General features: G+C 33.5%; 2 protein-coding genes and 1 non-coding gene across 3 annotated transcripts; all 3 read right to left on the reverse strand.

Annotated features, from left to right (window-relative positions):
- Window positions 1-1307: 1307 nt before the first annotated feature.
- LOC105218722 (ran-binding protein 3) lies at window positions 1308-3516 on the reverse strand. Its single transcript, XM_011194471.3, has 6 exons — window positions 3355-3516; window positions 2784-3196; window positions 2580-2717; window positions 2253-2513; window positions 2024-2173; window positions 1308-1953 (listed from the first exon to the last, which is right to left on the reverse strand). The coding sequence occupies exons 1-6, from the start codon at window positions 3368-3370 to the stop codon at window positions 1624-1626; spliced, it is 1308 nt and encodes a 435-aa protein (XP_011192773.1). The 5' UTR covers window positions 3371-3516; the 3' UTR covers window positions 1308-1623.
- Window positions 3517-5146: 1630 nt separating this feature from the next.
- Window positions 5147-14482, reverse strand: LOC105218706 (uncharacterized). The gene is made up of 5 exons (XM_011194451.3): window positions 13887-14482; window positions 8216-8304; window positions 5941-6095; window positions 5618-5866; window positions 5147-5413 (listed from the first exon to the last, which is right to left on the reverse strand). The coding sequence occupies exons 1-5, from the start codon at window positions 13954-13956 to the stop codon at window positions 5326-5328; spliced, it is 651 nt and encodes a 216-aa protein (XP_011192753.2). The 5' UTR covers window positions 13957-14482; the 3' UTR covers window positions 5147-5325.
- A 345-nt stretch (window positions 14483-14827) lies between these two features.
- Trnal-uaa (transfer RNA leucine (anticodon UAA)) lies at window positions 14828-14911 on the reverse strand. The gene has a single exon. It is a non-coding gene; the product is annotated as a tRNA-Leu (tRNA).
- Between the last annotated feature and the right edge of the window lie 97 nt (window positions 14912-15008).

Consider the following 15008-nt stretch of genomic DNA (forward strand, 5'->3'; position numbering starts at 1 on the left):
ATCCGTAGCACACCGCAAAGGTAGCAAGGCAAATCTTCGGCAAGGAAAAAGTTAAGATATTGAATTGGTCTGCGCACAAACTGGGCCTCAATCCAATAGAAAATTTATGGAATGATATCAAAAGACAAATATCATAAAAACATTCAAAATTTTGGACAATCCCAAAGGAACGATCTCAAAAACTTGGGGGAAGTATGCAGCAAAGTTGGGAATAAATAACGAAAAATAGTGGATATAGCACAAAATACTAACCAAGTCAACAATTTTATGCCATTTATTAATCAGTTGTATACTTTTTTCGTATTATTCTAAATTTTTTAAAATTGTGCTATTTATGTGTCCCAGCTGTTTCGTTGGACTGTGATGTTTTCATCTAGAATAATTATTTTTGCGTTTTCATAATATGAAAGTGTATCATTTGTAAAATTAAACTAATGGCTCCCAATTCTTACACGATAAACTTAATGAAGAAATAAACGTTTTTTCCTGTTGAAGACCAAGTGTGCTATTTATGTGTCCATGGCTGTACATCTCTACTGTCGCAGCTTCTCGTATTTGGGCGACTCCATAAGATTTTTAAGCCAGCTCCGAGTGGCTCTTGAAGTAAATGAGATTATTTTTCTTGGAAGAAACGCACTAACAACCAATAAAGCACTAGTTTAAAATAAACTTTATTTGATACCAGCAGGGAAAAATGGAATATCGCCGGAATCCTTCGAAAGAATATCGCGAACCAGTAGCAGCAACAGGCTGTAGCAAATCTTCAAAGATTCATAAAATGAAAACGACGAACTAATATGTATCAACTAATATATGCACCACGCATATGATACTAATACTGAATAAAATTACGATTTTTTCTTATGTTATATAAGGAACAGAAATCTAAGTTTATTTCATTTTATATATTTCTTCTTCCAAAATCTTTTCAAATATTCATTGTTTTCAAATTTGCTTTCATTATGCTACAATTTATTATTAAAAATATATAAACTTATTATTGTTGTAGTTTATATGTAGAGCACATTTGTATGTATGGAAAACCGTTAGGCATAATAATAACAGAAAATTTTAAAAATTCCACACACAAAGCGCATGCAATTGTGAAATGATATGATCTCGAGAGTTGTGTTTTTTGTATGGTATGTTCAAAATGTATGCAGATGAAAAACGCTCGGGAATTACAAATTCGATAAACGCTTAGTAATAAATGAAAAATTCTGTTAAATTTAATACAACAGCACCATTGCACGCCTTGCTGCTGAACTCATCTCCCTCCTTCCTGCCGACTACAAAACTAACTAGTAAATATTTATAAACTGTTGTATAACTTTCGTTTGGAGCTAGAAAACATTTCTACTTTGCTATGTTGTTGTTCGTTGTTGTTTATACGGTACAAAAGAAATCAATCAATTTCGCATTAAGCCATATCCGTTACTTTGAGATTTTTCGCTTCATTTGAAAAGAATAAAATTTTAAATTTCATTAACAGGCTTAGTGTAATCCATGTTTTCAAATACTTCACAAATACTTGGTATATTTTTTTTTTCTTTTCCAAATCATAAATTAAGAGTTTATTATTTTCATTACTTTTCTTTTTGTTTGTTTTATAAAAACGGTGTATTAGTTCTTGCCCTCGGTAACCAATGGTTTTTTGGGACTTGGTTCTGTGCAATCCTCGTGATCTGGTACAGCGATGGCTTCAGCTTCCTTTGCCTCCTCTTCATGATTGGCTGCCGAACCAATGCCATTTTTCGTTTCGGCCGGCGCACGACATTCTTCCGGATGTGATACTTTTCGGAGTTCAATTCTCTCGAGTAGTTCTTTGTGCAGTAACGCCATATCCGCAGGACGTCCCATCACTAAAAATATTTTGATTTTACCAGTATTGTCCATTGCAGTAAGGCGCAGTGATTTGTTGCTTGGACGTTGCGCTACCATACCAGCCCAAACCTACAAATATTTACAAGCAATACTATGTAAATAAGTTTCGTTTGCACCTTCAATTTCAATTGTTACTCACTTTTGTGTTAAGCAAAAGGCGCAGATTGCCCGATGTACGAAACACAACACGAGAGCATTCCTGTTCGTTTTTCGAGTCATTCAAACGTAGACTGCCACGCCCGCGCTCTTCCCAGTTGCTGTTGACGAAGGCAAATAACTTACAATTCACCTGCAAATTATTAAAATTTTTTAATATATTAATATGATGCGTGCAATACGTGCAAATTTGAAACTTTCGGAAAACTCACATCGACAATATTTATTTCATTCTCTTCGCCTGTGAATGTCTCCACCTCCTCGTATTTGCGTTTCTGTGCACGACTTTCCTCGTATTCACGCGCTACATCGGTTAGTGTCTTTGTTTCGTTCTCTTTTGGCGTGGCACCTTTGTCCGTCTCCCCAGCCTTTGCCGCATTTTGTATAACACTTGAAAATAGCAATTCTCCAGAAGTGGAGCAGCTTGCCTCGGAATTATCTGTTCTCTGTACACCATCAGGATTGATATTCTCCTATAAAACAAAATTAAAAAAAAAAAAATAGAAAAATACAGAAATGTAAAACACTGTAGAACTTACGCCAACAACTCGTTCATGCACGTTTTGTCCAAAAACAAAACCGGATTTTTCCACCAGCGGCATAGAGCTTTTGGCAGCCGCAAAAAGATTTGCACGCTCCAGCCCATTTTTGCGCAGCAAGCTTAATGGATCTGAACGCTTAATAATTAACAAATGAAAATTGTTAGGTTTATAAGTTTCACATATTGTACAAATTACTCTTACTTCATCCGGCTCATCATCGTCTGCCGATTTTTTATCCTCCGTCGCCTTCTCACTAGCTGTTTCGCCGCCAACAGCACCTTCTGCAGCATTCGATTCATTTTCTGTGCTCTCTTCCTCATCATCATCTTTCTGTTCCCGCATAAAAGGATTATGATTGGTTGTGCTGCTTACAGAGTCCTCCTCATCGTCACCATTATTACTAGTGGCTGTTGAATTGGAAATCGAATTTGCATTGACATTAGCAAGTGAATTGTTATTGCTGTTGCCCAGCGCTGCTGCGCCCAATACAGATGGACCAAGCACCGACGGTCGCAATACTCCTGAACGTATAACAGGATTTACACCACCACCAGTTAAACGCGATGACTGTAAGATTGAATCGCTACCAAGACTATTTGATTCGTTGGAGGTATCTGAAAATTATAAACGAAACGTGCAATTACCGGCTTATACTTGCAGAAATTTTCTAACATTTCCCCAATAGATCCTCTAAAATACATGACTCCTAACAGCAATATATACGTACAATTATACTGCTATAGGTCACTCTCTAATTGACCATAATACATACCATTATTCTCGGACATTTTAAATGTATACTTTTTAAGCTAATAGAATTTGTTAAAAAATGAAATGAATGAAAGTCTTTTAAGTTTTTGCAAATTAAAATGCTGAATTGTCAAACTTCGCCGAGTAGGATGAGGAAGCCAGAAAAAGCGTATGCAGAATGTCAGGGCAAAGCAAACTAAAAAAGCCGTGCTAATAGAATTGCCATATCAAAATAAAGTTTAACGAATATATCAGCTGGCCAATGGGAGAATATGCAATTAGATTTTTTTTTTTTCAAAAAATTTGATTCTAATTGCCGTTGAATCTTATACAAATAGTGCATATAATGGAAATGAGTGGAAAAATATATTTTGACAACTTCGCATTACTGACAGAATCATAAAAAGTCAGTTATATAAGTAATATTTAATCGATGTAAGTATTTATTTTAACAGTTACATCTTTCTTTGAAATTAACCACTATAGATTCAAAATTCAAAAATAAATAAATTAGCAAAGTATAACCAACATTATTAAACGTATAATTAAAAAATAATAATTTTGAAGTAACCTTTTACAATTTTCAGTTTAATGATATGCTTTATCATTTTATAATTTATCGGGAGCAGTTTAGCTGATTCAAATTTGAAATAATTTCAACTTTTTAGAATTAAGGGGCCACTTTCTAAATAAGAAACGATGTTCCTCACCAGATTCAGATCCTTCGGATCTAAAGTTGCTCATTATAGAGAAAGTAAACGAAGAAGTTAGTAGACGTGACCTCTTCCAACTGGAGTACCATGAAAATATATTTGCGATCCAATTGCTGGACAATAGTATATATGTAAAGTAGATGATTGAAAAGGTACCACCATCTGATACACCTCCCCTTTCGATTCAATTAGTGATTTTTTTTATGTTCATACTACCAACCCCATTGTTTTCTCAAGATTATGGTGTTTATAAATTGTTTAGGGATAATTCGATAAGGAGAGATAAAACGATCTTTAGTGATAAACGAATAAAAAATCAGTTTTAAATTAATATATTTATATGTTTTAATATAAAATATATTAAAGAGTTTATTTCTAATGATGTTTTCATATAAATTGCTTATAATTATAATAATAAAATTACTGTTACAAACATATATGTCTGTATGTATATGCACTTTTCTCTGAAATCTTATTAGTATTCATTATAACTAACATTTGTAGTTTCGAAAACAATTTGTGACATGGATAATGAGAAATCTTATTAGTTCTAAATCAATATCACAGCTTAACAATTACATACTTCCAACTAGGTGCTACAACTAAGCTCGGCTTTACAAAATACATACTTATATATTTTTACTAAGCACTGCGCTTCAACTAAAGTATTGAAAAAATACTTCAAATGCCACACATTACTCACAATTACAAACTACTACTATTAAATGTAAATTGCCGCCTTCCACGAAATGAAAGTAAAATGCCCAGCTTGATACTTAAAATTGCACCAATATACGTCGATGTTTATGATAATCATAAATTTTAGAACGGAAAGTGACTAGCTCTAGGAAAGTGCCGCATAAAATATCTTGGTAATAAATAAATTATCAGATTTAACAATGTTTAGTTTCGCAGACTTCCTCCCTTTCACTTTTCACTTTACTTCCTCCGCACTCTTTTACACAACAGTTCCAGTTTGTTTCGGTCACGACTCTCACACGTACCCACCCTGAGGAAGGCAATCTGGTGCGGCTGTGTGACTTGGCGCAACCGTGCATATCTCGTAGCGTCTTAAACAATTAACATTTAAATATGCATTCATAGTTATATATGATAGCGTAGAGTTGTGTTGAAAACTTGTGTTGAATTAAATTAAATGAAATTAATGGCAATTAACTGCTAACTAAGTGAAAACATGCCTGACGTTGACAATTCCTTTGTACACTTTGTTGCAATTAAAACTAAGTCCACGAGTCTGTAAACGATTGTGTGTCTCCAAATCACCAGCGCCGGTCAACAGACTCACTGCTCGGCAGATAAAAGTCATCATCGTCGTTGACGAGCAACTCGCGCATCGCATAGCGTCGTCTGGTTTGAAAAACAAAACACAAACAAATAAAGAATAAATTATACCAAATGTATTAAAAGCTAAAATTATAGATAATTTATAACAGCGTGAAAGGCATCGCAGCAATTATATCGGAATTTAATTGCATATTTATGAAACATACAAGTTTTACTATATTTGATAGGCATGAGTTGCATAGGTTGACTTTAAGGCATACTACTTACTCAAGGTATGAACGCCAGAGTACAAGCGCCACATATAAAGATATCGAAAACAGCGCCACGAACACCAGCACCATTGTGAGTATCATGTGACTGTGCTTTGTGTCGCTGCCATCGTCATCATCATCATCGCCGTCGTCGTCATTGTCGTTACTTGCTTTTTGGAGTTTTTGCTTGTCATCAGCATTAACCGCGTTCACCTCGATATTTTCCGAAACGAAATTATCCGTGTCCATTTTGATGGCGGGTCCCCTGGAAATATATAAATTTAAAAGTATAAAAGTATAAAACCTGGTTCATTTCGTTATATGGAAAGGGTATCCTACCTAAATCGTTCCTCTAGCTCCGCTGTCTCTTTATTAATATCGCGCACTTCCAACACCTCCACATCGTATTTAAGTCGTTGATCTTCACTCAGATCGGTTACTATACGTATTGAGTCTTCATCGTAGTGTTTGAAGCCGGCTGGTTCGGGCTTTGGCTGTAATCAGAATTATGAATATTAAATAGTTATAGATGATTTTTATAGATAAATCGTGTAATATAAATTATGCAGTTAGGTGCTCCTCGATCGTTTCTGTTAAATTGATCGGTTTATAAATTATTTATATATGTACCTTAACGAGTAATTTGTTAAATATTCCACAGACTCGACTCAGTAAAAATTAAATCGAACTAAAGTGAAGACTTATAATTTAAAACTTATATTCGTAAAAAGTCTGTATGTTTATGCAAATCTGCTGTAATTTATTGCATTTTACTAAATAATAAATGCAATCGGAGATTTATTACGCAAGTTTTGAATTTATATACTTTATTTTTGGAACTTTCAAATAGTGGTCAGACTCTTACGAAGAAGGAAGCTCATTTAAATTTAAAGTTTCAGCTGATTTTATCGATATGACATGTGGGGACTCCTGCGAACAAAGAGCAATTAATGTGCAAGACATAAATAAATTCAGCAGAAAATCGTTTAAAAATAGTGTGAACATCGTTTAATGGAACGAAGGTAGTGAGTGCCTTAAAAAGCAAATAATGATTAATGCATCTGGCTGCTTGTATTTCAAGTAAAAGGGGATGGGCGACTTTCCAGAAATAAGTATTATAATTTGAGAGTGTCGCAGACTTTTCAAAATATTTATTTATACATGCAGACAGCAATCCAATGGTGCTTAACCACAGGGTAAATTAAAATTTTCCACAGATTAATTAAATTGTTTATTAGTACAAGTAGGTATTTACGGATGCGTTTGACAGAATTTAGGCTTTCGACATATTAAGTGGAAAATTTATGAGTCATGTGTATGACGCCAATTCGGGCTTAAAATGTATGTATTTATATGTAAACATGTAGGATTCGAGACAGGAGAAATGATTTGTACAAATATCGAGTATGTGCTTTAACTTAATTTTATACATACATACATTTGTACATATGTATATAAAAAATTGCATTGGTTGCAATCATCGTAATTAGAGTGTTTTAAATTCCATTAAAATTGTTTTCAAATGAATTATGTATTAAAGCGGTATTATGAAATTTGTAAGGCTAAAATGAAACCGGATTAACTCAGAATTCTACTGCTACGATTACTCAGTAGCAAATACGTTTATACAGTAAAGTTGTAATTCGCATTTGATTATTTTGTTTTTCACTTTCAACTAAAAATTTTTCACATCTAAATCTATATACTATAATATATAAGATATACATATGTATATAACTTTCCATACATACAAACACTACTTATATATATGTAGTATGTTTGCATTTGTTTACAAAAACGAACGTGACTCTCCAATAGGTGATTTATTCTCATACGCGAAACGTCAAAATTGGCCAAATAAACAGTTGCTGTGCTAGCAGCTAGACGTGCCATCGCGTAATCTCATTAGCTGACAAACTCACCCTCATTTCCATATGAATTAGATAATTCCGAATTACTTTCAACTACTGTCTCAACCGCAACAAGTCAATATATTATGTAGAAGTATATACTATATGTAGTAAATGTGAATCAATTCATTGTAGATTCTACGAAGCTTAATTTAATTTGCGTGTGACTCATACGAGAGACTCGCGTAGAATTCGTTTCGTCATCATCAGTCGAATTTCCCTGGCCAACGGGTATTCAGTTACACAAGCATACAATGTGTGTATAAATGTGTGACTGAATATGAATTGGTATTCATTAAATGGGAATCACGTTGGAATTTGTACTTTTGCGGTTGGCTTACCAGAAAAGAAGAAAGGCTTGAAAATACACGAATTACAAATCGCAGTGCCAATAATCTGACAGATTAAGTTTGGTCAATTTATCTTGCTAACGGTTGCTTCTCCAAAGATATACAGATGGTATAAAACGGGATGAGGAATTAAAGATTGATTAAATAAATACCAGTCAAATTCTTATTTTGATTTGGAGGTTGAGGTCTGCTTTTCTGTTGCGTCTTTAAGTATTTATAGTTAATTTCAAGAATATCCCATTTACATTACAAATTCAATAAAAGTATATTTTTTCATCACCAAAACTCCATTATACACATTTATTTATCCAACTATGAGTTATTTGTTTCTCTCATTTTGAAAAAAATCCTTACCTGGAGACTCGTTGTACGTTTCAGAGGTATCTTATTTAGATCGCTCAGCTCCGATCGGCGGGAGGTTTCGTCAATGGGACTCATGTTAGCTGTAAAGAATTAATCACAATATTTTTATAAGGAAAATGCTGAGTTGTGACGCCGATTAACAATAAGCAATAGGTCTATTTCCATAAGATTAACTGATATACTTTATATTTCAATATCCTACGAAAGAATTGACAGATTTTAGTGTTATATGCCAGTCTATGCCTACTTCAAAATATATGTAGATAAAAAGTGTGGTTCATGTCGAATTTCTAGTTGTACGTAATCTAGTATGTTTCCTGACTGGAACAACAAGTATGATGCTTCACTGTAGCATTAAAATGCACATTAATCTCTTTAAATATTTGATTTATGCACACACAAATGTACTTTGACTCGGAGCATTTTTAGCATGTTTTCACTTTACAACTTTCAGTTAATTTACGGCAATCAAACACATTTTGTATGCAAACGCCTGTTTTTCTAGTAAACTCACATATTTACTGCTGAGTGCATTTACATCTGCATGATTTTTCATTTTCCGCTGAAATTTTTCCAAGAAGTTCTATGCAAACTTTGCTATAGGGTGATTTTTTAAGAGCTTGATAACTTTTTAAAAAAAACGCATAAAATTTGCAAAATCTCATCGGTTCTTTATTTGAAACGTTAGATTGGTTCATGACATTTACTTTTTGAAGATAATTTCATTTAAATGTTGACCGCGGCTGCGTCTTAGGTGGTCCATTCGGAAAGTCCAATTTTGGGCAACTTTTTCGAGCATTTCGGCCGGAATAGCCCGAATTTCTTCGGAAATGTTGTCTTCCAAAGCTGGAATAGTTGCTGGCTTATTTCTGTAGACTTTAGACTTGACGTAGCCCCACAAAAAATAGTCTAAAGGCGTTAAATCGCATGATCTTGGTGGCCAACTTACGGGTCCATTTCTTGAGATGAATTGTTCTCCGAAGTTTTCCCTCAAAATGGCCATAGAATCGCGAGCTGTGTGGCATGTAGCGCCATCTTGTTGAAACCACATGTCAACCAAGTTCAGTTCTTCCATTTTTGGCAACAAAAAGTTTGTTAGCATCGAACGATAGCGATCGCCATTCACCGTAACGTTGCGTCCAACAGCATCTTTGAAAAAATACGGTCCAATGATTCCACCAGCGTACAAACCACACCAAACAGTGCATTTTTCGGGATGCATGGGCAGTTCTTGAACGGCTTCTGGTTGCTCTTCACCCCAAATGCGGCAATTTTGCTTATTTACGTAGCCATTCAACCAGAAATGAGCCTCATCGCTGAACAAAATTTGTCGATAAAAAAGCGGATTTCACATTTCGAACCGAACACTGATTTTGGTAATAAAATTCAATGATTTGCAAGCGTTGCTCGTTAGTAAGTCTATTCATGATGAAATGTCAAAGCATACTGAGCATCTTTCTCTTTGACACCATGTCTGAAATCCCACGTGATCTGTCAAATACTAATGCATGAAAATCCTAACCTCAAAAAAATCACCCGTTACTAGCGCCAGCATGTCGAGCATCTGTTGTTTTTGTTGTGTGAGGTAATAAAAAGCGGTCATATTTACATTTGCAGATATGAGATACGTGTAAACAAGCCTAGCGTGTAATTATGGAAGTGCATGGATATCTCATGCGTATCTACTTTAATTGCAGCTATCTCGCAGCAACTCGCTCACATCACAATTTAACGGTATTGCTTTTTATTACACTGTATTCATACAGATATCGTGGGTGTCAAATGACCTTGCTCTTTCTTATCGTTGCACTTTAAGCAAATAAAAATTACACAATTTTGATGAATTACATGCAAATAAGTACGATTGTAATCATAAACATTCATACTATTTATTTATTTCATGAATGTATAAATGGCAAACATGTTTCTCAACTTCTTTCAAGTTCAAAATCACAGTCGCACGAACCGTTTATTTGGCGCCCTACATTAAAATACTTTTTTGATTGCTATCAATTGGCATATTGTCCCATATTTGTTATACATAAATAGTGCCGAAGCCGTTAAAAATAAAAACAACAAGCGACTGCTCACTGCTACTTGTTACAATATGAGCTTCATGCGCTAATCTTTAATGTGAAGCAAGTCAAAATTATAAAGTTTTGGAGCTTCCGTTTTGTATTGGATTCAGCTAAGTGTTTTTTATTTTATAATAATATTTATTATTTTTCAAATTTCTATTAATTAATTTTTTTCCAAGAACAACATCAGTACGTAATTAAAACTTTTATTCATTGATTGCTAAAACTTTAGTAACTCGTTTCATTATTTTAGATTATGATTTATAAACAATATATTCTCTAAATATGTTTAATTTATTATGGAAGGAAACAATTAATTAATATTTTGGGCGATACATTAATCTAAAAGCTCCTATGAAATCCTAACATGTATGCAATTATAGAATATTTTGAATTTCGATAATTTGAAGTTATGTCATTTCAGCGTTTTTGCTTGCATTTGCAAACTCGCAATGCTTTTGTAAATGTCAATCAAATGAAATAAATCGCAAGCCTGCGTACTGGAGCTCACTTAGGTTTGCTTTGGTCCTACCTGAAGCGCCGTCGCTAATGTCATTTCGTATGCACAACAGCAACAAAGTATTTAGGGTATTTTCATTTGCATACAAATTAATGCTTTTCGTTGAGTACTGTCTTCAAAGCGTTTCTTTTCTTTGAAGCCAACAATTTAAACACATATATACATATGCACCTTTGGATGTGTGTACTCGTTGTGTTAAATGGATAGGCAAGCAGGCGCTACAAAATTGGCTACAATTGGCCACAATTTCTGCATTCTTTAACAACTTTTTGCAATGAACCGAATTATTGTTGACGAAAATATTGCCTAATGAAATTGAGTTGCGATTTCTGGCGTCATGGTCGGCGCTCGTAGATACATATTTAAGTTAATATGCCTGCCCTGTAGGAATATCTAATCAATTATTCCGGACTAGTACTGATTGAGATGCATTTTTACCAAAAATTCATACATACATATATATATGTTGTGATATGTTGTAATATCATATGGTAAATCGAGACAAGTATTGCTGTATGAATATTTTTATACTTAAATATTGCTCAATGCAAAATTTTATTTAAATTAAAAAATAAACACACTTTATAAAGAAAACTATAAAAAAGAGGAATTTGAGCAATTTAATCTCTGATTGTTCTCTGTTTACCACTTAATGCAACAATTATCTAATTTCAAAACAATTAGTAGTTAATAGCGATAAACTTATGTAGAAATTTCAACGGAATCTTGTTAAATGTTTTCAATGAGAGAGAAAATCAACTAGAGGAAACGAAAATCAGTTATAAGAAAACCCACAATACAGCCGAGATTTAATTGTATTATATGCTATAGGTAATCTGTTTGGCATGCCAATCAGTTTAAATTTTATAGTTTTCAGTTATTTCATAGAAGAAAGCCAGGGAAATGCATGCCTGAATTTCACACAGGGAAACTTGTACTCATGTTTGTTTGTTTGCTTGTAGGTATTTATCTACGTATGCAAAAACACCTGTTTCGCGCGCTTAGCTGACTCTGTGACGCTCGTTGACACTGATAGGGCATTGTTGGCAAAGTAAAAAGGTAAATGAAAGTAATAATTGTATTAGCTGGCTTGTTGTTGCTGACGTTAATTTTATGTCAATGAAAGCTTTGTATTTTTCATAAACATATTTGTGAATATCAAGCGGGTGTTGTACAAATATACATATGTACATATTCGTCAGAATCAAATGAATCACCTACTATTAATATTCTTATGATAAAATGTCCCAAAGGTGTCTTATCAACTTAATTCATTTATTATATTTATCTAATCATTTATCTTGCGACAAAATGTAATGAATTTGTTTGGTATATTGAATACTGAATCAAATTTTTTTAAATTAAAATTTAAGCATATATTCTGAAGGTCTTAATTGCTAAAGGTCTCGTGTCCCTGAATTAATTGGATTTCAAATAATTCATATTTTATTTAATTAATTATTTATTTATAATATCTATAACACATTTCAATGACAACGTAATTGCACTAAATATGATTATATCTGTTTAGTGAAATAAACATACCTGTGCATATAGCATATAGACGTATAAATATACATACAGACATACGTCTATTGTACATTCGTAATAATTTCGTCAGAATGTTGTTGCCGACATTGAAGAAAATGAATAAATTTGCAATTAATTAACTTAGCACAATGAAAAATAGAATTATTGTATATGGAAGTTAAAAAGTCAATGTGGGAATTCTTATCGAGAATGACATAACATATTTTTTATGCGCCAAGGTGCTCAAGAATGCAAGTAAGAGATAACTTAGTTAGATATTTACTTTAACTTAATGTAGTCGATATAGTTTTATTTATTAAAATATGTATTATCGAGTCGGATTATGTTCAGATATAACGATAGTGGGTTTGTAAGTATATCAAAACCGTAATTTAAGATATTTTGGTCCATGTCTAGAGAAGTGGGGATTCATTAATAAAACGATCCTCAGAGTTTATATTTTACTCAATATTACATCTACTTTAATTGGTGATTTCAGAAAACGAAGTTATTGTGGAAGAAAAGTCCGAAAATAAAAAATATTTAATAAAATATTTTTTAGGGGATGTGTATATATTTGTGAGAAACGTCTTATTTAGGAAGCCCACGTTAAAGTCATCCAATAAATGGAGGACACTCGAACTTTTAAATCGACACCGAATGGATGATGGATTTTATGAGAAGATTTTTCATCGCAGTTATACAGCTGAAGGTATTAAATACCGAAAAAAGTTGGGAATTAAGATAAGCTTTTAATAATTTCCGGCCTCTGTATAATCCGCCTTTGTATAAAGTGTTATACCTCATAATTCATTTGAAAAGCCATTCATTGACAAAAGAGTTTATGGAAGAGGTTCTTAATTAGCATACCATCGATATTTAAGGAAGTATACTTCCTAATTAATGACTTATCAATATTGCATTATTAGAGATATGTACGTAAAAATTCCAAAAAATTTTCAATTCCTCATATATTACCCTATAAAAACCTTGCTATGTATATTAAAATGTCCATATGAAGCAAAAATTTATGATTATTTTGCGAATTTGCAAATGTATAAATAGATGCTAAATATTCATTGTTCTCTTGAAAGACAGCATTAAAAATAAAGTATGAAACGGGCGGCATTAACATATATACATACATACATATGTACTTATTTGCATTTGTTTGTATGTAAATAAATATTTTTTGTTTCTTTATTTGTGGTTTATTCAGTAAACCGCTTGCTCGACTCGCTGAGGAACTTCCACATCCTCATCCTCACACAGATAAAGAAGCAAATAAGATTCCGCAGCAAAACGTCAACAAATACAACAAAAGTGAAGCAGAAAAATTCTTACGAATATTTCAAATTTGGTCGAAGACGTCGAAAAGATAGCGCAAAACACGCACAAACAGTTGTATAAATATCGAAAAGAATTCGCTACGCGCAAAGCTACGAATGCTGATAAAGAAAGACTCTTAAGACCTGCTATGAATGTCATCGTATATACAGTGTAAGTACATTTTGTTGTTCTTCTGTGATCTTACCATGGTCTAGGATGGCTGTCAATGCCACCAATACGAAAAGGGCCAACTTCGGCAACCGGCTCACGTACATTTTTGCTACTTTGTTATTGTTGTTCTTATTGATTGGTAAAAGTGGTTGATTTCTCTCTTTTGAAGTGATAGTGCGTTTCCTACGCTTGCAATTGATTGAAATATGTTTACAAATGCTGCTACACGGTTTGTACGTGTGTATGTATGATCACCTTATACGCGTACTGAATGGGCCAATAACTTTTCCGTTATCAGTCACACACACTTATCGGAGTGGTTTATATGAAACACACTTATCAAAAAGGTGATATTGAAATAGTCGAAGCTCTTAACGCCACCGTTATAAATTATGCGAATTTCGTAAAAACAAAAGTTAAATAAATTTACACAATTAAAGAATTCGAAAATAGCAACTCGCAGAATTTTGCTTTGCGAACCACGGCGACGACGATCATTACCGAAATGCGCTTACGACATGGAAAGCGGGAAAATTGTATTGAAAAACTTGACTTTTGTATTTAACAGAAGAGCGCGCACTTTAAACTTGATCTTGACTTCGCGAATGTTGCTGAAAGACTGTCTAAAATTGGTCGACAGCGCAGCGATGAAGTGGCGTTGATGACGCATTTCGTGGTGAGACTGAGTGGCTAAGAGAGTGGAATAATTACAGAGTCTAGGAGAGAAAGCAGTTTGGCGGTTAATAAGATACAGATCATAACTGGTTTCTCTGTTAGAAGTGTTCTTAAAGTTGTTTTGCTGTGGTATACCTGTTTACAATGAATTGGCACTAATGTAATTGTAAACATTTATTTTCTTTAAGTAATTTTAATTAATTCAGTAAAATTACTTTGATTGAATATTTTTCTTATCTTATTATTTTTAAAAAATTATTTTATATTAAAAAAATAGAAAACAAAAAAAATTTTTTCATTTGTCAGGTGTGGGGTTCGAACCCACGCTCCCTCTCGGGAACCAGAGCTTAAATCTGGCGCCTTAGACCGCTCGGCCAACCTGACTATATAGGAACAATTGTCAAAATCGCCACAAAAGGGGATTCGCCATTAAAAGATTTTACTGTCCAGGGGAAATTTTAATCACTTGGTTCTTGTCATT

Source organism: Zeugodacus cucurbitae, chromosome 2, assembly GCF_028554725.1.
Source record: "Zeugodacus cucurbitae isolate PBARC_wt_2022May chromosome 2, idZeuCucr1.2, whole genome shotgun sequence".
Taxonomy (NCBI): domain Eukaryota; kingdom Metazoa; phylum Arthropoda; class Insecta; order Diptera; family Tephritidae; genus Zeugodacus; species Zeugodacus cucurbitae.